This window comes from Macrobrachium rosenbergii, chromosome 17 (genome assembly GCF_040412425.1).
Source record: "Macrobrachium rosenbergii isolate ZJJX-2024 chromosome 17, ASM4041242v1, whole genome shotgun sequence".
NCBI lineage: Eukaryota > Metazoa > Arthropoda > Malacostraca > Decapoda > Palaemonidae > Macrobrachium > Macrobrachium rosenbergii.
Genome location: NC_089757.1, coordinates 7,620,750 through 7,644,949, shown reverse-complemented (window position 1 = coordinate 7,644,949; position 24,200 = coordinate 7,620,750). Strand labels below are relative to the sequence as shown.

At 39.1% G+C, this 24,200-nt stretch overlaps 1 protein-coding gene across 3 annotated transcripts in view; it reads right to left on the bottom strand.

Moving 5' to 3' along the window:
* Papst2 (PAPS transporter 2) overlaps window positions 1-21,467 on the bottom strand; it is a 35,625-nt gene extending 14,158 nt beyond the window's left edge. The window contains exons 1-5 of one of the 3 annotated variants that reach the window (XM_067119518.1): window positions 21,262-21,467; window positions 14,352-14,527; window positions 11,262-11,386; window positions 7,953-8,049; window positions 2,058-2,223 (exon numbers count right to left, since the gene is read on the bottom strand). In XM_067119518.1, the coding sequence (XP_066975619.1) occupies window positions 2,058-2,223; window positions 7,953-8,049; window positions 11,262-11,386; window positions 14,352-14,519 (556 nt within the window). In that variant the 5' untranslated portion in view covers window positions 14,520-14,527; window positions 21,262-21,467. The remainder of the gene's footprint in view (window positions 1-2,057; window positions 2,224-7,952; window positions 8,050-11,261; window positions 11,387-14,351; window positions 14,528-21,261) is intronic. The other 2 variants (XM_067119520.1, XM_067119519.1) reach the window with 2 other exon arrangements.
* Between the last annotated feature and the right edge of the window lie 2,733 nt (window positions 21,468-24,200).

The following is a 24,200-nucleotide window of genomic DNA, read 5'->3' as shown; positions in this document are numbered from 1 at the left end:
CGTAACAAGAAGAGATTCAGGCGAATCGAGCGGAAGCGAAAGAAATGGGCGAAATGTAGTGAAAGAGAAAAATCATCTGAGCCTGGCCCCGGCTTGGAAGTCAGTGGGAAACGGACCTCCGTCTCCCATCCAATAACCCTACTACATCCCCTCCCTCTCCTCTCTACCATCTCACTCAGCGCAGTCCCAAACACTTGCTCAACGTAAGACTCTTTCAATTTTTTATTGTTATTTTGCAATAGCAATAAAAAAATTTGTTTTTATATTGTTTCATGTTAAATTTATTGTAAAATTCCCTTCTTTTATTTTTTTATGTGAATTATTACTGCTTTTACATACATACAGTAATGTTTTTACTGTCTCTTTTTCTTCTCTCCTCAATAGTATGAACCCTCCCTCCCTCTATCTCAAGTCAGCTATGAGTCACCGCAGCAACATATAATTTTGTTCATCTTTTATGTTAAATTCTATTGTGAAATGCTTTATTCTTTTATTTATTTTGTTGAATATAGTTCTCATTAAACTATATATTGCACTTGCGCTTAAAATAATTGTATTAAAGTAGGTACAAAGGGTGGACATGGGGGAAATTCTCAAGTGTGGGGCGATTTAATTGAATTTCCATTATTCCTTATGGGAATACTCGGATCGATATACGAACATGGCAATATACAAATTGGAATTTGGAACGAATTAAATTCGTATACCGAGGAGCCACTGTACTCTTATCTACCAGTAGTTCATAATCTCTTTTCTCCTTAGTCAGTCCATTGCTATCTGTTTCTTACTGCCTCACAATTCTAGCCTCAGGGTCTAGAAAGTTACCAAGGTAACTGAAATGTTCTTCTCCCCATAGGTCTGCCCTCTAACATAATGAGAGCCTTCGCCTCAGACACTTCTTAAATGCACTGATTATCACAAAATTGGTTGCCAGCCCATGTTGGTATCAGAGATGACACATACAGAAGCTAAATACACAATGAAGTATCCATAGTGGTTAACATTCAGTTCCTTCTGCAGGTAGTCCTCTATATACAAATGAGTTATGTTCTGAGAGCTTGTTTGTAAGTTTAATTTGTTTGTAAGCCCAGCAAAGTTGGCCAAGGCATCCAGCATTATAGTCAGCCTGGAGCATAAAAATTGTGCAGTGATAAAACTTTCTATCAAGACAATTTGATCTTTGTCCATAAAGTTTATGACAGAAAAGTCTTTAATCTTTTCTTGAGAAAGTGGCAATGAAATAGGTAAAAAATTTACATATCCCACATATATGAACACAGAAGTTTGCATCTTGATCAGTATGTGAGCTAAAAGTTATGTAGAGGATTACTTAACATCTGATATGAAACGGATTATTCTGTCCTATTATTAAACAAAGATGGCAAAGTAAATGAAATTTAAATATCAACTAATCCACCTACTGATTAACTTTTGGTCATCATTATAACAAAACCAAATCAGTGGCTTGAGAGGATGCTGAGTAGGCTGAAGATAGGTCATACTCATATGTCCATACTGCCATGATGGACTGCCAATGTGTGATCACAATGATTTTCCTATTCTTGTGGAGCACATATTAGTGGACTGTCCCAAGTCTCTGGATGAGAGACAGCACCATATTTCAAGTTCCAAAGTAGTGGATTTTAATTAATGTAATGACAATCTTGAAAATGTCATGGATTTCTTATAGGATACTATGATTTTTTATATTTAATCATTTTTTGGAAACAGCCAAGTTATCAGCAATTAATTTAACACTTATCTTTTACCATTCTCATCACAGTACTGAATAACCAAATTTTTGCGATTTGCGGGGGGGCTGTGGTATCTATCCCCACGAATCCTGGGGGTCCACTGTATGTATTTTCAATATTGTTGTATCAGTATTGCTTCATAACTTCAGAACCATCAGAACTGCTAACCCCATCACAAACTCGATTTATCAAAAAATGAACCGTCATACATGGGTTTGTACCTGTACAGCTAAGTATCAGACATCACTTCTACAAATAGAAGGGCAAACACACTAATTTTGTCATTACAGCCAAAACACAAACCTGTTAAAGAGAAACTTGGTTGGATTGTTGAATCTGCGAGTGTAAACCATGTGAGTCCAATGCACATACACAGGCATGCTAAGACTTCCAGGAAATTGTAAGATTTTCCAAGAATTATTACTGATCCAATCATGACTGGTATCAACTTGCAAGACTTGAAAATGACCTGTGGAAATTAAGGAATTTCATAATTTAATATTTATAAAATATACAACATTATTTCACAAAAATCTTTGTTAGTAATGATGGTGACAACTAATAATTGATTAGATATTAGCTCATAGTGATAGATAGATAGTCATTACGGCAAAACCCAAAGAAATGACCTGCTGATTTCCATTATACACCAGCCTACAATGCACAGCCCTAGTCCCTAACATTAGGAGGCATCCATTTACGATAAATTCAGCAAGAGAACAATATAAGAGTGACCAAATGAATGGTATGAAACAATGACAAAATATGATCAAATAAAATTTTTGGAAATTTCAGATATTTTCAGAAGCAAACCCCCACATTTGTTTATGTGAATGAAAAAACACAAACCCACTTGTGAAAACCGAATTAAACCTTCAAGAGGACACTATTGTAACTATTATGTGAAAAATATTTTCAGTGACTACCACACAGATCCAGAATGCAGTACTGGAATTGTACACAGCAATTCCAGTATGTACTTAAAATACTGATTCTTGATTCATTTGATTGAAGATTTAGATATGATCATATAATCAAAAACTCATTCATTATGTTAGACTTTTTCATAGTTTCCTTTTCATTACAATAGTTTTATTTTCATAGGAAAAACTGCCTAATTTTTACAAGTCAGTGTAACCTGTTTCAAAAATAATCAGTGGCTGGCAATCCAATGTTGAGTAAAAGACAAAAGTGAAGATAAGCAACAAAATACAGTTTCTTGAAGAATTAAAAACAATATAATAAGGGAATAAATAAAAGTGCAAAACAACCTTTAGACAAGCCATTAGACAAGCCAATGATTCAGATTTTTTTGTCTTCTAAAGACAAAGTGTTTAAGAGATAATACAATGAGCTACAAGAGGCAACTGAAAAAATTACTTCATTCTCACTGCTAAAAATTTTCCAAAGGTCACCTTTAGTTACTAGCAAAGGGCAGGTATATAAGCATTAGATATCTGAATATTGCAGTGGATACTGGAAAGACCATGAAGACAGGCAAATAAGTGCTTATATGGAATTTTAAAAAATGCATTTTTTACAAGAAGCTACCAGAAAGTATAGTAACTATTCTGGAAGAAAAGTGAACAGAGCTTCATTTCCATACCATGCTGTGCACAGATGCAATTATAATTCAGATTAAAGTGGTTGTGGTAGTGTCACTGTGATCTAAGCTTGATTATGACTTCAGCACAAAACAATAATTCCTACACTACAGTCAGCGATATTGCACGATGGAAGTTTTGAGCAGATTAGGAGAATCACAAAGAAAGATCTCTTGAACCCAAAATGGGCATAGCTATTTACCACACATGAACTCTACATCAGTAGATTTCTTAGCTGATCATCTTTGGCTTGTTTCATGTGAACACAAGCCTATTATAAATATAATTTTTATATGCATATCATTATCACTAACTTAATAGTCTTTACCCTTTACAGAGTTAGATGTGAAATGAGTTATCTCCATGATCTTCTGTCTTAGACAACTTCTACCTGAATTTCCATCTGGTCTAGAGCTTCATTTGTGCTTCATATAGGCCTTTCAGGCTAACTGACTTCTTCACATGACCATCTCAGTCTTAAAAATTTGGTCTTATTTTCTCAGCAACTTCCCTTGAATTTTATGTTCACACTTTTTCAAAAATTCTTCCATAGAGAACTACAAGACTTTTGCAAGCTCAGAAATCTTTTCTTTGTTTTTCTAATGGGCTACTCTTACTTCCCAGTAGTCTCACAATCTCATTCCAATTTATCCATACTGTTGCTACTCCTATTGACTACCCAATCATTATGTGCTTACAAGTCAGTGTGTCACTAAGGTAACAGAAGTGTTGTCCTTATAATGCCTATCCTTCCACCAGAAGCTGGCTTTCTTCTCTGTTTTACTTGTACAAGGCAGTCCCCAGTTATTGGTGGGGGTTCCGTTCCGATGGCATGACAATAAGCTAAAATCACTGATAACCGAAAATCGGCGAATTTTGGCACTAACTGGGTATCAGGGCCAACAACCTAAGATTGGCGCCAATAATAGACAAGTGCTGTAAAACCGGATCGCAGATAACCGAGCCCACCGATAACTGGGGACTGCCTGCATTGGGAGAATGGAGATGTTAACAGCATGTTAAAATAAATGGTTAATAAACCTGTAAAATTATTATTTTCTTCTTTTTCACTTTTACTTATTCTTTTCCTACATTTCTCTCCTTTCATCCATACATTCTTATAATTGAATATCAACACCTATAGAAGTCACTGTTATTATCAATGAGCAGTAGAATTTTTCCAGGGCTTTTCATTTGTTTGTGGGAGCCACCAATGTTAACAGTGTGAAAGTCGTATTATGACAAAAATAAAAATACTCCTGTGCTTCTCACTGATAACATCCTCCATCTTTTGTGTGACCAAACCAAAGTGCAAGAAGTGGCTGTCCAAGGAGAACCTAGCAGCTAGATCTTCTACAATTCGTAACTGGTTGCCTGTCTTTGATATTAAATCCAATACTGATGGCCTAATTTTACATGTTTCCCTTTTGTGACAAAAATTTCTACAAATGAATGAGTAAAGAGGTCTGTACGAAACTTTCCTTTGCATCCTCCAAAAACTATGAACCATAACCATGCAAATACTAAGCCATTACCATCTGATCACTCCCAAAACAATAATGAACAAAAAACTATTCCAGTCCGACCTCTTTAAACCAGCTCCCTTGGGACCAGGCCATAGCTGGACCACAGAAAATCCTGGACGACAGTAATCACCCCTAAAAACCCCCTATGTACACAAAGTCTTGCTAGCTCATTCCACATATATTTTACTGTGTTATCATAAGTAGAACAAAGCTTATAAATAATCACTGTCATTCGTTAGGTTTAGTTCCTTATGAAAATTCTTGCCTGCTCCACAAGTATCTCCCTAGAAATGCTTACACCTTCAGTTCCTCGGATCTTAAACCACTTTAAATGCGCACTGTCGAGTTATGATCTCCTAGCACTTTAAATGTTTTCTGGCACTTCAAACATTTCTGGCTTTCGTTTTCAGCAAAAACCTGAAATTCAGCTGCTTTTGTTTCTTTAAACCTGTGCATGAGAAGGTTGTTACACCAAAAGATATCCATTTGCAAAATTCAAATAACAGTTATATTAAGAATGATCATTTTAATAAAACTTATATTACATACTGTATGCAGTTATATTTCATGCACTATTATCATATTATTATTGCATTATAATTTATGAACATAGCGTTCAGGTGCCATTTGCATTCTGATAATGTCTACATTCTTAAAATCATCAGCTGACATCATCTTAACACTTTCCTCTCCATTGAGTGAAGGATGAATAGAGATTTATTTTATTCTTATTTATGGAAGTCACCATTGAAAATTAGCAAATTTTTAACGAGTCGACAACTGAAACGCACTCCTTAATAAACGTGTGTTAGTTACAGTAACTGACACCAGCAAACAGCTGTTTCTCGATTCGACTGTTTTGCTTATGTCAGTACTTACTGTTGTTTATGCCAGTGTCTTGCATGCAGTAGTAAGTGGCTGTTAATTATGAGAAATGGTGATGAATTCTTAGACAATTCACATTGTTGGAAAGCTTGATTTAATGCATGAAGATTAGCATTTAACCTAATGAACTTTGGCTTCTAGGCCTATTTATTAGTTAAAAGCTAACTCAGATGTAATATGCATTATCAGTGGTATCTACCGAAACCGAGACAGGCATAGAAAGCCTAGCATAGTGTAATCTACTGAAAATACATCTCACACTATACAGGCAGTTCCCAGTTAATGGTGCAGGTTCCATTCCCAGCCAAGCGCCGCTGACCAAAAATCGGCGGTAATAGCAATAATAACCCGCTTAACGGCGCAGCTAACCAGATATAGGTGCCGCTAACTGGAGATAGGCGCTGCTAACTGGAGATCAGCGGCGCTAACCGGAGATTGGCGCTGCTAACCAGAGATTGGCGCTGCTAACCAGAGATTGGCGCTGCTAACTGGAGATCGGCGCCGAAAATCCAGTTAACGGCATTGCTAGACATGCGCCGTAAAACCAGATCGCCGTTAACCGATGCTGCTGGTAAGCGGGGACTGCCTGTGTATGATGTATACTTATAATGAAGTCTTTTTTAGACGAAATTGTAATGATTGCATGATACATGAGATCGGATGATACATGAGTACATAGGCAAAGTACGGTTCTTTTGTATTCTGTATATTTTTGAGTTTCACAAAATGTTTTCATTAGAAATCAACTGTGCTTGTGTATGTACAGAGCAAGCTTCAGTTCCCAAATCCGAAGAAATCCAAAAACTGAAACATATGATGCCGCCCTCATAGTGGCTCAAGGACTAATGGCAGCTGATTCAAAAACGTCCTGGACCATGGGAGTTCCCAGACCATGGAATGCCAGATTTTTCAGGTTGGACTGTACTGTATTAGCTTTGTTCAGCTATTTGAGACAGCAGCAGAATTACATGAAAAAAATCATCAAATTAAATCACAAACCCACAATTCCATGATCCACATCAAAATGGCAAGTGGATGGATAAGTGAGAGATTATTTTATGGCTTTCTTTCACTTCCATGCTTATCCCTTGTAGGGATGTACTTCCTTAAGAGTCACACTGCAGACAGCACTAAAGATCCACTGCTGCATCCCTTAAGCCCCAGCCAAATTGCCTTTTTTACATTTTTTATCATCTGTTCTCTTTCCTCTCTTCCTACATATCCATTAAAGAAGTTAGATCTAACTTCTTTCATTATGCATTCAATTATCTCCTTTCATTCACGGAAAAATCCTTTTGGTCTAGAAATATGACTTGGAGGTCTTTTTAATAATAAAATCTGAGAGGATCTGATCTTGTTTGTCCTCCCTCGCATGGCAGCAGAGGAGACATGACACAGTCATCCACCCCCTGCGAACTGGTTTGTCCGCCCGGGCGGGGGTGGCGTAGGTAGGGGAATGGGAGGGTAGGAGAGACATCCACCACCCTCATGCAACCTGCTTGTCCGCCCTGGGTGGGGGGCAGGGTAGGCAGTGGATCGAGAGGGTAGGGGGGACAGCAGCCCCAGGTTCCAGCACGCATAGCGCACACCAACAAGCTCATAGTAATGATAATGATAATAATAATACTGTAATAATAATAATAATAATAATAATAATAATAATTGCCACTTGACACAAATGCAGTCCATATGACATTAAATGGATAAATGAATAAGATTATACATATACTGTACATTATACTGAAATCTTACAAAGTAAAGATAGAGCATCACCATAAATCTTAAAAAAATCATAAAGGATAAAAGTTACATACTGTACTAACAATCACATTACAAGCACCTGCAAATCTTGGATATGGATGGGTGTTACATATGCATAAGCAAAAGCAGAAGTTCATGTATATACTGTATTAATTGTGAGGAATTCTCAGCCTACAGCATCATGCTTTATTCCATATCACAATGATGCAATTCAAAATCTAATCAAACTTAAGTGATTAGCTAGTCTAACAACAGAAAAGGTTATGTATAAGAGGATGTATATTATAAAGGTGCAGTGATGTGGTCATTTTTATCTCGGATGGAAATTTCAAAAAGGAGACACTTGGAAAATATGTAACAAACTTTTGTGCATAAAAAATATTTTAAAAGCTAAAAATACAGAATTAAACAGGTATACATACTTGAGTAGGGTAATTTAGATATCCAACTGATGAATTTGAAAAGCCCATAGTTCCAACTGTTAGTATAGCAATAGCAATGTAGACTTTTAATGGTATTCTGCAAGATAAGTCAAATGATTAAAATTTAAGCTTAAGCATAAGATAGTAAGGAATAAGGAATGTGACTGATTCCTAGGAAACACTACATATTTTGGCACTAGGTTCAACTTTTTCTTTGGAGAAAGCAATTACAGTGGTGATAATCCTGATGGAAAATTACCAAGTAACACAGTCTCTTACTGTTCTTACTGCTGGGCACAAAAAGACCCATCTTCCATAGTTTTTATAAGAAAGTATGTTTGTATTAAGGAATTCTGTATTGTTCTATATATGTACCTTGAAAAACTACTACAGAGTATTTTGGCTGCAAAATTTGCCAAAATGGCATTGTTCTTTGTACATATGCCATAATTATTATTATTACTATTCAAAAGCAATATACTTTCATAAGGAACACACCCAAATGGTCAATGACCTGCAAATCAAATTTCCAAAGAACAGAATTTCCATGTGAAAAATGAGAAAAAAATAAATAAACCAATAAAAAAGTAAAGTAATGCACAAATAAATATTCACACAAAAAAATACCAATACAACTGAGAAAACCAAGGCCACTATGCCAAGGCAAGACAATGAAGCAGAACCGAAAGCTAGGTATTAGACTGTGTGGACACCAAGAGATGTGATTGCATGCTACCTTTGGTATGTTCAAGACTATCAGGCTAGTAGCTGTGAAAGACCATTTTTGTAATTTTCTATGGTGGGACTGAGGTTTGTTTCCTCTCAAGAAAGTTGTAGTAAGATACAACTACTTTTGTTGATGATTATAATAACAATGCTAATACTTGCCACACACATTTGTTTTGTCTAGTATATAAAGGTTCAAATAGAATTCACAAGAACAACCGCGGTAGCCTATAACAGCTACACCTTTAAACATTTAAAAGAATTCACATGGGAATGAGAATAAGACTTGTCGGAATACAAAAGGTTCTCTCAATATGTGACAAAAGTTGGGGACACTGTAAGAACTTAAGAACTTAAAAGCTAACATTAGCTTGTACTATACAGGCAGTCCCCGGTTTATGACGGGTTCCGCTCCTACACCGTGTCATAAGTCGAAAATCGTCGTAAGCTGAAACATTGTCGAAAATCTTAAGAAAACCTTACTTTTAATCCTTTGGGCGTCTTGAAAATCATGTAACATGCATTTTATTGATTTTTTCGTCAAAAACACCTCTAAATTTTAATTATTCTGCCGTTTTGGAACCATGTTTCTTCCATCGGATCAGCATCGTAAGTGTCATAACCACAGAACATGCATTGTAAACCGGGAAAAAATTTCTGATGAATATATTTGAAACGCGTCGTAACCTCGGAACGTCATAAACCGAACCTGTCGTAACCCCGGGACTCCCTGTATAGGGCTAGAATACGTGACTTTTTTTATTTCTCCATTACTAATGATTGCCATAAACATAAAAATAGCTTAGCATTTAATGCTATCGAAATATATAGCTGCAGTATGGCAGAAAAAAAAAAACTCTGGACTAAACAGGAGGAGGACAGGATGAAAAATCTTTTTAATAATAATTCTAATGTAATCTAAAAGAGAAACGGCAGTTTAGGTAAAACAGAAAAAATAACATTCCCTACTTCACTACCTCCAATGGATAACTCCGCAAATCACAATTAATTTAGGGGTGCTAAATTTGCAACATGAAGAAAAAAAACAAAATTGTAGGTCAAATATAAATTATTTAAGTGTGTAAATTAGAATAAGATTTTCTGTAAGTTTAATTAACTGGTTAGGCACATGGTTGTGTTTTCCTTATGTAGGGTCAATGTGTAACCCTAGCCTACATTTGTACAGTGCATTGTTTTAATTGACACTTATTTAATACAGTACAATACTGTGCTTAATACATGCACATATACACTGAATTAAGGTACAATACACACTTATTTTGTATTTGCATATGACAAATTCATTATGGAGAGAGAGAGAGAGAGAGAGAGAGAGAGAGAGAGAGAGAGAGAGAGAGAGAGAGAGAGAGAGAGAGAGAGAGAGAGAGAGAGAGAGAGAGAGAGAGAGAGGCCAAGCAAACACAGTGAGTGCATTACTATGTACAGTTTCAGTGTGTTTGTGTCTGTTGTCTAATGTATCAGTGTGTGAATGTGTAAGCTTGTGTCATCTGCAGTATGGATTTAAGCACTCTTCACACTAACACTGGAGTTACATGAGCACAAGATAGTGAATGACGAAATGACAGTTCAGGATACAAGTACGTATGGAATTTTAGATTGATATCTCAAGCAAATGGCAATTCAAACAACAAGGAACACTTCGGTTCCAAGGTCGCTGCCATGCGTAATTTTACTGTGATAATAGTAACAATGATAATTATGTGGGTAAATACCAGTAATATTATAATACTACAGAATTTGGCTAGGTGCAAATATTGGGAGCCTACAGCATCTGTGTATACATTAGCCTACCAGATACCCCAAATCTGCATATAAGACATGGATGATATATTTTGAGTTGGTTTTTGTAGACAAAATGAGGATCTTATATGCCATCAAATATGGTACATTTACCAGTTTACTCCTAAAAATATTACAATATTTTCAGGAGCAAACTGGTATTTTATATTTACTTTGAAGTCTAGTGGTATTTTCCTTTTGCTCAAATTTTTTAGTAATACCCACAAAAGTACCATGACCTAGTACTAAAGAGAAACCAGAAGAAAATTTTTGAGCAAGATGCCATCATTGATGAAATGTTCAACATCAAAATAACGTCAAGGAAGGAAGATCTGATATCTAAAGGTTTCCTGGGATAGCAGAAAGCACATAGACAACTGCTTTTCATTGGAAAGCCTTACTAACATCTCAAGGTATAAGCACGGGAGGTCCTATTAGTCATGTCTCGGGAAGAGAACTTTCATTGCACTTAGCACAAGAAGGAATGTAGTGAAGAGGATTGGTATAAGACAACTTGCTATAAGTACACAGAAAAATATTTCATGTAATGCTAAAGTACAGAAAATCCTTTTTACACGCTTGAAGCAACCTCACTAATTCCCCAGGGTCAAACAGAAAGATGATTGTAGCTTCTAAACAAGAAATTTAAATTATATATGTGATTTTTCTATTTATTTTATTATCAAATACAAAAAATTTACTTTAAATTTTATCCACACAAACTTTTTTAACACATCATTAATATTTTATATACCACACTAATATAAATTTTAGCAAACTTACTTTTTACTGATACTCTCTCCTGATGCAATGATCTGAATTGCTGCAAAAGCTGTGTAGTAGGCAAACTGTATTAAAGTTAAGTACCACCCATGTGGACGCATTCCCTCCAGAGTAAAAATCAGCTCCTGAAATAAAAATCACCTTTTTATGATAAAATTGTTTTATATATACTTACTCAGTAATTACTTAGCTAAGAGTTTCTACTCGAATGGCAGTTATAATTCTGAATTCCAAGGTAGTGATTCTTTTGTTTTGTGTAGGTGACTATGCCCAGCCCACTTTATGCAAAAAAGAGTCCATGTGCAGGGAGGAGGGTGGGCTCCATCCGTAATTACTTGGTAAGTATATACAGTATAAAACTTAATTTTATCATGAAAATGTCATTTTTATATATATAAGTTACTCAGTAATTACTTAGCTGATTCCACACTGAAAGATGGAGGAGAATCATGGACAAAAGCTTAGGTTATTAATGATGAAATTACAGTATTGCTGTTCCTTCCCTGGTGAAAGAGCTGCTGCAGGTGGATACTGCCTCTGGTTGGTGCTCATCTCAACCTGTAGCAGCGTGGCAGCATGGCCATACATACATCTACTGAAGTGGGACACTTAGCAGCGAAGGAGAACTCCGAAGGCTGACAAAGTATAAAACCAAGCTTTGCGATGGTGTACATCGAAGGCCGGCAAAGCATACATAATTGGCCCTGCCCTGGGCACAGTGACAAAAAATAATACACCAGAAAACAAAGTCACTTACACCATAATTTAAAAAACATGATTGATTAAAAGATAAAAAATAAGACCACTACCCAACACTAAAACTGGTGGGCACTCCAGGTACTTAGTACCCTCCCAGGCTCCCCAAAAACTCAACACCATGTTCAAGGTGAAGAGAAAAGGAAAGGAAAATATACTTCCTAAATTTCCTCACCCATCACTAAGCTAGCTACGGACACAGGTCCCAGGGTACTGCATTTATCGTAAAATCTCAATGTCCTGCAAATAGTGCATCGTGAACACTGACTTGCATTTCCATTAAGTTGCCTCAAAGATCACAGAGAGAGAAAGTTTGTGTTTGAACACTACCGAAGTAGCAACTGCTCTTACATCGTGAACTTTAGCTTTCAATAGCGGTAAGTCATTCTCCGCTAATTGCGAGTGTGTCTCAATGATGAGATCCCTCAAGAAAAAAGAAATGGTGTTCTTCGACAGGGGTCTAGAAGGATTCTTCACCGAACACCAAAGATTACCAAACTGACCTCTAATCTTCTCCGTCCGATGTAAATAGTATCTGAGGGTACGTACTGGGCACAGCTCTCTCTCTCTCCTCCTCTTCCATGCCTAGAGGAGAAGCACTCTGGACTGTCCCACTTGCTGCACAAGGGCTGAGGACTGAAGGAAGGCTCCCTCACCCTTTTGCAAGGAAGATGCAGGGACAGATCTTTACCCGAGAAACGTCTCTTAAGCGGGCAAGATTCATCGGGGAAGCAACGAAGGCAGCTCTTACGAGGTGAGGACTCCTCAGAGCTTGACGAAAGCCAAGGTGTGCATCTCCCATGAAAGCAAAAAAGTGCCAAAAATACTGTCTTCAGTTAGGTCCTTCAATAAAGCCAGGTCCAGAGGTTTATATAGGTTGAACTAATCAATTGCTTTAAGACCAGCAAAGTATCCTATATTTTTTGAAGGAGTTTTCTCTTGAAATTTCAGCACATCCTTCCTAGACAACTTCATTGAGCACCATAAGAATACAGTAGTAAGAAGTCCTTTAAATGCAGTATAGAGGCTCAGAGGTATCGTGCCCCATTCATTATGTCAATCCTACTGACCTTCAATCTCCCATCCTCTATGGCCCTTTTCCACTCCTTTAATTTCCTCTCCACTTCCTTCCTGCTGGGACTGCTCAGCACAATATTTTCCATATCACTAAGATTAAATTACTTAAGCCAACCTCAAAATTCAGACTTATGCTAACATTTAGTGGTTCATATGACAGTTGTGGCTCCTATGGGCACCAAAACAATTGGAGGACCCAGACCTACTTGAATGTTAAGTATGAGAAGGGAGGCTGGAGATGAATGGAGATCTGTGGAAGATAAAGCTTAGGAAAGAAATGACTGACAAAATTTCACAAAAGCCATGTGCATCACATGACACCGGAGATCATGAAAATGATAACGACATGACAGTTATCACTGACCCTGAATGCTGCCATTCAATAAGCCATAAAAAGTGAGCTACCTTACTTTTATTCTCTTGCCAGACTTCTGTCTAACTCACAACGCTTCTCCTTTGCATAGATCATGGCTTGCAAAAGGAAACTTACCTTACTTTACTTCAGAGACTAAAAATATGAAACAATTTGGTCTTGATAAAATGACAAAATCATCCAACAATATGGAAGAAAGAAATGTGGAAGACGTGACAAATTAATTAACTGTTGCCATATTCATCTTTTAGACTTCAGAACAGTGAGGAAACACATCATCCTTCACTACCTCACACATGAATATGAACTAAGCAACAATTCAGGTCACAATACTAAGGGAACCAACCAGAACCAGAGTTCAATAAAACAATGGGACTGGAGGCCATGGGGACTTTTTCTAGCAGCAGGAGGTCTCAAACTCTCTGGGCTAATTCTTCTATTTTTAAGGTACATGACTTAAGTACAAGATCTGTCTATTATATGGATACAACAACATTCACTTGATATAACAATAAGACAATGAAGAGTAAATTATTTTATGAAAACAAAGGGCCTCACTGTAAAATATACACGACACTGTGATCACCCTAAGGATTAAGCAACTTCGGCAGCAACTCATCACTTAGCAGGAAATGGATTAACAAGCTTATCAAAACACATTTTAGCCTGGAAATTAAATTTAAGATCTGGTAATCTAATGAGGATAGACATGGTCCTAAGTTTGAACAAACATTTCATGTGTTCCAGTGACACACCATGAAGAATAATATATACAATGAAAATACTCTGTTTGCAAACCTCACATAAAGAAGGTATCTACAGTATATTATGCTATGGCAAGTTTGTACAAGGAATACACTATGGCGTAAGCCACCAATACTCACGAGAACGTATCCATATATAAGGTAAAAAATAAATACAAGTGATGACAAAATGAGGAACTGTGATATGCTAGGAACTGGAGCCACAGGTATATTGAATAGCTTGACAGGTTTGCTCTTTGGTTCATCCCCATCTCCCACAACAACAACAGTGCTTCTGCTGTCTTTCATGGTTTCTCCTAAAATCACAAGGTAAATGTATAATATGTGTAAACATGACATGCATACATCTTAAATGAACTAATAAATATAAGCACTTTGAACATTTCCCAGTTTAATCTGAAACCACGAGCATAATATTTATTGAAAAAAATTAAGTAAAAAACTGTACATAAAATATGTAACACAGATACAAAGCATCATATGCAATCAGCCAGTGGACTACACATCTCAGCAATGCAGTAAACCCCCCGTATTCGCGGGGGATGCGTACCACACGGCCCCCACACCACACTCCCTGCAAATACTTAGAACTGACTATTTTGATAGTTCAAACAGACACAGAACAAACTAAAAATGCTTATACAGGTATTATCCTACTTACGATGGGGTTAGGTTCCAAAAAAAACCATCGTTTGTTGGAAAAAATGTAAAAAATAACAAAACGTATCTCGAACATAGCCTAGCCTACACTAGGGTATTCGGTACCATGTATACATATATGGTAGCCTAGCCTACACAATAAAGTATACTGTACTCTATACATACACAGTATAGTAATTATTAATATCAGCTAATTCTGGAGGTTCACGCAAAGTGAAATTGAATAACAAGCAAGAGTTAGCTTAGCCTACACTATGGTATATTTTGTACATAAATGGTAGCGTAGCCTACATTATACTGTACTCTATATTCACATACCGTATTATACAAACGTCAACGTAACGAATATGCATCTTTTCCATGGATCTTTTAAAAATGCCTTAATTCACTGTATCCAACAATAATGTATATATTCTTATATTGCTTTTGTATTATAAATTGCAGTCATTGCATCAGCAATCAATGTCTGGGTTTGGAAATTGTTTATGCAGTGCTTATTTCGCCATATTTAATTCAGTTCAGAGCGCTTTTCTTTCTTCTAGTTAGCGTAAATGAATCTCTAGATTATTTATATGGGGCAAGGTTATTTTTTGTTATACAAAGTGTTTTCAAGTCGAAATATAACTAAAATACGTCTCATTGTGAAATTAATTTATCTATTATTCTCGACAAAATCCATTGAGTGTGCTATTGCCCACTCGTGCTTGCACCGCCAACTGATGAAGCTGAAGAGACCCTAGTCCTTCTGGCTTATTGACGTATGCCACTAATGAAGTATTGTCACTAATGAGTACTACGGAGTGCCCCATTACCCGATCCTGGAACTCCTGGAGAGCTAGAAAAGCTGCCTTGAGCTCCAGGATGTTGTGCAAGTTTTTTGTTCTGATTCCATGCACCTGAGATTATTAACTCCTCCCAGGTTTGGGACGTCCGAAAACAGAAGCAACTCGGGAGGGGGAATGTGAAGCTGGACTCCTATTACGTGGTTTCTGTTGTCTAGCCACCAGGCCAGGTCCTGCCTTACTCCTCTTGAGAGAGGAATGGGAAGAGATGGAGGATCCCTTACTTGAGACCAGAACTCCTTTATTTTCCACTGAAAGGTGCAAAGGCGAAGTCGCCCTTGAGGGACCAGTTACTCCAAAGACGACAGGTGACTGAAAACAACTTGCCACATTCGAGCTGGTTGTTCCTTGGGTATGAGGTCTGACTTCTCGAGATCTATCTTAAAGTCTAGGTTGCGACAAAATTCAAGAAGGTGATTTCTGTCCTGGAACAACTTCAAATGAGAGTTCGTCAGAACTAGCCAATCGTTGAGATATCTCAGAAGACGTATCCCATGCGAAATGCCCAAGTTGAAACAAGGGTGAACACTCAAGAACACCTGGGGAGCGGTTGATAGTCCGAAGCAAAGTGCCCTGAACTGATACACCGTCCCGTTGAGGATAAAGTGGAGGTACTTGCAGGAGGACTGATGGATGGGTATCTGGAAATACACATCCTCCAGATCCATCGTAAGCATGAAGCTGGACTTCCTAATGGCCGCCAGCAATGACTGAGTTGTTTCCATTTTGAATTGAGTCTGGCAAAAGACCAGTTCAAGGCTGATAGGTCTATGACCAGTCTCCATCCCCCGGATACTTTCTCTACAAGAAAGATTCTGCTGTAAAAGCCTGGAGATTGGCCTGTCACAACTTCCACAGTGCCCTTGATCAGCAGTGCCTTCACCTCGTTCTGTAAAGTGAGGTCCTTTGGCAAGCTGGGAACTTATGTCTGCAGATGGACTGGAAGAACGGTGAGGGGTTGAAGAGACTCGAATGGAAGTAAATAGCCCACCTGAAGAACATTCACTACCCAGGACTCTGCTCCGTGTCATTGCCATGTTGCCCAACAGCTTGACATGCATCCCCCTTACTAGGGAAGCATGTGAAGGGGAACACCGCCACTAACATCCTCCTCCCTTCTTCTTCCCCCTAACTCGTTTCCCTGGGCAGGCCAAAGACCAAAAGGGCTGCTGCTTTGCACCCTTCCTGACGGAGGCCAAAGAAGGCTGGGTATTCTTGCAAGGGGCCTTAGGATTTTGTACATTCCTAGGACCTGCAGAGAAAGAATCAGCCTGACCCAAAGGTCAGGATGCAGTGGCACGCGAAGGCCCTGAGGCCTTTGCCACTGCATGGTGGACAAGGCAGTTGTTGTGATCAGCCCTTCGATGATCCACTGCAATGTCTGCTTGCTCTTTGTCAATGAGAGAAGTGGAACCCAGCAAAAGTCCGTTCCTCAAGATTAAGACTGATTTGGACCTTATAAACTTAAGAACTCGACAGAGTTGCGTCTCTTCTCTTAAGAATCAAATTAGTCCATAAGTTAGCTGTCTGGTGGGCTAGGTAAGTACTGTAATGGCCTTACCTCCAGACAGCGACAGTCTGATAAGGCTAGTCATTTCCTCGTTGGGGAGTGACGAAGAGGAAGTGATAACCTCAGCTAATGTTATAGACCAATGGTCGATCCAAGAGACTGCTTGTCGCTGACTCCTGATGTGAGAAGGAGATGTTTTCTTCAAGGAGTTGCTCTGGTGACAGACCTGGCTCTGTGCAGTCAGGACTGACCTCTCTCTGGGTTTGTAAAATTTTGTCTGACAAGGGAGTGGTGGAGGAAGCACCTTAAACAAGCGGCTGGAACGAAGTGAGTTCTCCTTTCCAGAGATGAGAGAACTCACCTGACCCAGGACCGATTCTGCAAGCTTCAACCATGGTAGCTCTATCAATGGTAAGATTCCCTGAGGGACTCAACCAGGGGTTTGAGGCCCGAAGGAACGACTTCATCGGCAGCCAAGGTCTCATCCCCGAGACTGTTGTACTGACAAATCAGGTTAACAATCTCGATGTAGGAACATGCAGCTCAGGGTTATCCTCATCCCTGGGAAGAGGACTTTCAGGCCCTTCCAAGTCGTGGTCCTCCACAGTTGCTCCCTCTGTAAGTGAGAGACCCTCATCAGAACCCCCACGAGCCCTCTCTGACACCTAAGCACCTGTATAGTCCCAGGAGCTTGAAGGAACAGGTGAGAGGGGTCTAACACCCTCTGCTGATCTGCTGGAGAGGAAGGCCATGAGCGATTGTACACCTAAGGTGACAACCGATATACAGTCTGGGAGAACTCCCCCCACGCTAAGGTGAGAAGGGGGATAGTCCCTGAGAAAACACACACGTCCTCACGAGCGCTATTCCGAGGAGAGTAGATTTGCTTGCATGAATATGAGCAGAGAACTGCCCCTAGGAAAACGATCATGCCGTGTTGAGTGAGAGCATGGTCTGTTCCAATGACGTGTATTGCTTTTTCCGTGAGGCGTGCAAACCCTATGGTCCGTGTCGCTGACTTGGGACCCAATCCTTCAATCATCCAAAGCGCAGCTCATGGAGGCCACACCCTGGGTTGGGGACTCGGGGGTGGGAGCAACGTCTGCGCATTGCGCATCCACAGTCTCCCTGTAGGCCTCATTTCAGTTCAGAGACTGTGAACGGTTATTGTAGCAGCGTGGGTCCGTTGGAGCCCAGGGGTAAGAACCTTCGGGGGTAAGGGTCGAGCAGACCCGTGGGTACAGATCGACTGGGGCATGGGCATGTGTCACAGACAACGTTGCTACCGTGATGGAAATGAGCCTCCAGGTTGGAACCTTGGAGCTCTTGTACATAAGAAGGTTCTTTACCAGGCATGCGAGATGTCTGGTATCGGTGCCCTGGGTGTCAGCCATGTCACGGCTGTTCCCAGGGCACTACTTCCGTGTCTCGGATGCCCAAGGCCTCTGAGAGGCGGGTACCCATCCTGGGACGGGAAAGGTGCATTCCGCACCTCGGGTGTCCAGAGACCTGAGACGCAGATCTCCTGTCCTGGGACAGGGGCAAGGCACCTTCCGCATCTTTGGTGTCCAGAGAGACCCAAGATGCGGGTTCCCCGTCCTGGGACAGGGGAGAGTTGTATTCCACGCCTCAGATGTCCGGGGACACCCGAGACGCAGGTCCCTGTCCTGGGGCAGGGGCCTCTAGTATTGGTACCTTGGGTGTAAGCTGTGTCACGGCTGCTCCCAGGGCAGTTGCTTTCACGTCTTGGATGTCTGAGGGCCCCCGAGACGCAGGTCCCCCATCCTGGAACATGGAAAAAGGCACATTCTACCTCTTGGGTGTCCAGAGAGACCCGAGACGCGGGTCCCCTGTCCAGGAACAGGAGCAAGGCACCTTCCTTGCCTCAGGTGTCCAGAGAAACCGAGGTACGGTTCCAACGTCCTGGGATTGGGGGAGAGTCGTATTCCGCGCCTCGGATGTCTGGGGACACCCGAGACATGGGTCTCCCATCCTGGGATGGGGAGAGACAGAGAGATTTTTGTGCTTCTTCCGTAAAAAAAGATACGCAATGAGGGGGGGCCGACCAGCCTTCTCACGGTCTAGAGCCGCTGCCTTCTTCTTCTTCTTCGGGTTTGTCTGCCTAACGGGACCCTCGGAAGAAGAGGGGGAGGAGATGAGAGCAGATGAAGAAGAAGATACTGATGACAACGAGGGGGAACGGGGTCTCTTCTTCAATGTCCTCTCACGTTCGTATCTCTTCACTAACTGGACCAGGAGAAGATCGTTAGAATCAGGAGGCACTGGAGGGTGCGTCGATGTTAATGGGACGGGGTGCATTGATGGGAGGCTGGTTGGAGACATTAAGGTATGCATTGAAGCTCTGCACTGATGGTTCACCTGGAAGACTTAGTCTTCCCGATCTCCCCTAGACCTGAAAAAGATGGAATATCAGTGGTTGCCTCCTTTTGCACAGGGTAAGAATACTCCCCTCCTGAGCAAACGGAGGAAGCCCTAGAGAGATTGAGACAGGTCCCCACTCCTTTATATGAGGCCCCCATCACCGAAGCACCAGGGGAATGTGGAGGAGTAATTTCCCTCCTTTGATGAAGAAGCAGCAGAATGGAATCACATGGGAAGAGACAAGGAGCTGCCTGACGTCTTTGGAGAATACCCCTCCGGGGATGGTGAGAAGCCTTGGAATTCTCTTTCCAGCGAACCTCATCCATAGCTCGGGGACCAATTATAAAACTCGGAGCAGTATCATCCATCGAACAAACACATTTGCGGCACTTGGTGCAAACAGTGTGCACGTCTACTTTGAAGAGTAAAAGAAAGCAATTTCAATGTGGCTCTCTACACCCGTGCAAGATTTAGATGATTCTTGGGTTTGCATGACACCCATGAATAACAACAATATAACAAATATACTCAGGCACAATAAAAAGGAAGAAAAACACCAGGTTGAAGTGCAGGTAGAAACAGCTGGCAAACATTCAGGCAGAGGAAGGCGATAACACATCCGCTCTTTGCGAAGGCTATAAGGGAGGTGGCGGGGGTACCCCTCACCTCTCCCACCGGTAGTTCAACTACCAAACAGCCTTGTTGTGTAGAATAGCCTCCTCTTGCAATGAAAGTAATTCCTATGTAAAGACTGATGGTTTGTACTCTTGTAGGAACAACTTATCATTTAACTATTTACAATAAAGGAAAGAGTTCATTTACAAAAAAATCTGGGGGATTTAAACAATTTAAAAATATCATGAATAATATGCTGTTTGAATCTGATGGTCCTTCAGAGAGGGGCTTTGACAATCTGTAATGGAAAAAGGTTTAAGGCAATATCAACAGATTATTATCTAAGATAGGTAATCGGAGTTGTGGCAAAACATCGGCTATGACACATTTGATCAAAGAATGATTAAGACAGTAACATTTAGGCCAGAAACTATCCATATTAATCACAAAAACAGTTAATATGAGTCATTTTATTCTATCTAGCAATCAAATTGCTTTCTTTTTCTCATAATATTTTCTATTAGAAAGATGAGTTTGGGACTGCTTGTGAATTGCGCTAATCCAGCTTCAACCTTTATGCTAGGTATGTGCCAAGTATATGGGCAACTTGTAAAATTTTATCAGGAAACTTGGTTAGCCTGCATGTAACTTCACTCTATTAATTATACGTTAAAATGTTAACTGGTAATTCCACGGAAAAGCGCCTATTATTACCCTACCAGCCCATCGGGGATGATCGTAAAAAACATAAGCAAAGGACGGTAAATTTTTCAAATTATCTCACCATTACTGCATTATATATACCCTTTTCTACGTCATTCAGTCACGAAATTTAATAGTCTAAACATAAACCTTCTTCAATAAACGATATTTCCGTGTGGAATTCTTGCGTAGAACTGCCAGTCAACTTTATAAAAAATACAGTCTGGAAAATGTACAGTTCGTGTATTTGGGAAATTACTGTATCACAAAATTACCCCAAAATATATCACTTCTTATGAGTAGCCTCGGTTACGCCTACCTTTGGCCTCCCTTGTGTTTAATGGGATATATCAGTCACACAACAGCAATGGTGTCTAGTATAACCCGTTTCTTGGCTTATTGGTAATTTCCTTATGGTACCTTATATCATCTCGGTCATGGATAACCATTCGACAATTTCCGGTACCTTAATCTTTGCTCCTAAGAGTACCGCTACCTTGCCACGTCAAGTTTGTTTTGGTTCGACAACTTGAAGACTTACCTTCATTACAGGATCGAGTCATGTTCTTTGCAACGGCTCCTCAATTGATTTCGCGGTGTTCAATAAACTCCGTTTCTTTAAATGTTAAGCCTGAGACATTACTTCCTTCTTTACTTACCTATGACTTCTTCACATGGCTGTTTTGATCAAATATACCATTTCCGTCTTTTCTTTTTCCTGGGCAAAATAATGAATGGAGAAATTTATCTTTCAATCGCAAGAGCGAGTTGATAATACGCTTTTTAATGTAAATATATATCTTCTTTGTGGTTTGTCTCTGAGCAATCGCCGTCATGGTCATTACTGTTTTTGGGCACCATATATAATAGTTTTCTCTAATAGTCGGTATCGTTTTATCTATTTTTTCATCTGTCTTTTACGCCGTTGCATAGCCCGGTTTCTCCAGGCATTATCTACTTAGGATATCTTCTCATATTCCAACCATTTTATTTCATTCTCTGTAAATATTTAAGCAACACAGTATTATTTATAGTTGTATGCTTGCTTTGAATCTTTGTTAAATTCTCTTTCCTGTAATATATGGATCGTGGCAGAATAAACTCTGCATTTCAGATGAATTATAGTTCTTTAATATTTGGTCTATTATGTTTGGTACATAGTTCTCATACCCACAAGCAGAACTTATGCGTAAAGTTCTGGCTTGTATTGTATTTCATTATGTGGTAGTTGGCGTCGTTATTGCAACATTTAGGCTACTGTGTACATGCAGCTTGTCATGATACATGCCCTTATAAACATTTGTGATGCAATATTTCATCCTTCTTTTTTTGGATATAAGAGTCTATACTTTCTTATTAGGTTGTTTTTATCTTGTACCATAACTTTTAGACAATGCTTCTTGACCTTTAGTGATATTCTCTTCTCTCTCCTTTTCACAGTCTTCTGGAAAACTTATCATGATTTTCGTGGTCTGTTTTCCTCTTTAGTCTGTTCTAAAGTTTATTTCCTCCATTTTTTCCATTAATTTTTGCAGATTGCAGGGTTTTTTTTTTTGACAGAAAATCCAGTGAGCATAAGACCATCCTTTCCTTGCTTTGTACATTCTGTTGGAATTTCACTAATCTCTGACACTTCCATCTTCAACCAGTTGCTTTCCCTATAGGTTCACATAACTCCAGCAGTTTTCTCATTTAGTATAAATTTTCCTGAATAACTAATGTCCTCTGGTTTAGACATCATATCTTCCACTTATTTATCAATTGCTTACATTGTTTCTTTTGCACTGGCGAACTTGTCGAGTTACCCTCCATCAAGTCATTTTAGTCATCGTTTTTGAGCGAGATTATCTCATCAGATTTAGAAGCGTTTCTTTACATTATTTGCATGTTTCATTATCCAACTTATTATAGATGCTGTTATATATCCTTCATTCAGGGGTCAAAAACGTAAGCCTGTCACTGTCTAAATAAATGTAGCTGTTAGTCTGAAAGAAATTCAAACTCCAAAATATTATTTTAGGCTTAGATTTCCTTTGCTTTTACCCTGGAATTGTAGATTTATTGCTTTTTATATATATAATTGTATATATATATATATATATATATATGTATAATATATATATATATATATATATATATATATTTAAATATATATATATATATATTTTTATTTAAACTCAACGTTTTTATCAGGCAAATATATTATTATATATATCACCTTTTGTCTCATTTTCTTAAGAAAGCTTGCGCCGGATTTTCTTACTGTTCTTTTCATCTATTAGCATTCCATTATCCCATCTTTCCTGTTTTTTTATGTCTTTATTTTTTTATTACTGTCCTAATTATTGTATTCACTCCTCCCTCAATTTTAAATACCGTCTTCCCAATTTTTTTTTTCTAGAAAAAATGTTCAGTACGTTTTCCTCGGAGATACTTCGCACGTCGAAATTTCTCCATAAACGATTCTTGTTTTCACAAAATAGCTCCGATCTCCCCTTTCGATACTTTAGCTTTGCTTTGCGTTGTTACCAGGTATCTTCTTACGCACCGATTCCTGATTCTGCTGCTTTAACAGAATTTATCAGAACTTTCTTATGGGCTCTTTCCGTTGCTACGTATTTTATTTCTTAACTATACGCCGTGTTTTTTCTTCAGAATGTCTAGCGCCAGAATGTTTTGCCACTCCGGTTTTCATCGAGTGTGCATGGCCGTAAGTCACGTAGGCCGTAACATCCAAAACAATGTAAGACGTTATGTTTATGGTATTTACCGTTATGTTTATGGTATTTACCGTTATTATTTTATGTTTTACGTACATCCCAAAGGGGCTGGTACTAAACACTGCGCCCATTTTGCACGTAAACGTGCTTACGGCCGAAACAACCCGAACTCCATGGAATGAGGCCGCTAGCCCATGACCGGCCACTGACTGTTCTAGAGCTAATTCCATGTCAGCCTTTGCTTTTTTTTTCACCCATTCCAGCACTGAGCAGACTAGCTTTGCGTGACTTGTCTGATTTAATTAAATAAGGGGAATATCAGAGTTATTTTGTATAATACTACTTGTGTATGACAGTGCGTATAGTAACGTTTGATAAGGAATGCAAAACATAAATGGACTGATAATGAAAGAGCTGTGCTGGTTTAAGCTAGATAGCGAATGCGCAGATCGATTGTTTATTGTGAAAAAGTCACGTGAGACGTTTCAGAGAAAGGAAAAGCTTTATGTTGCATACATGGACACAGAAAACTTCACAA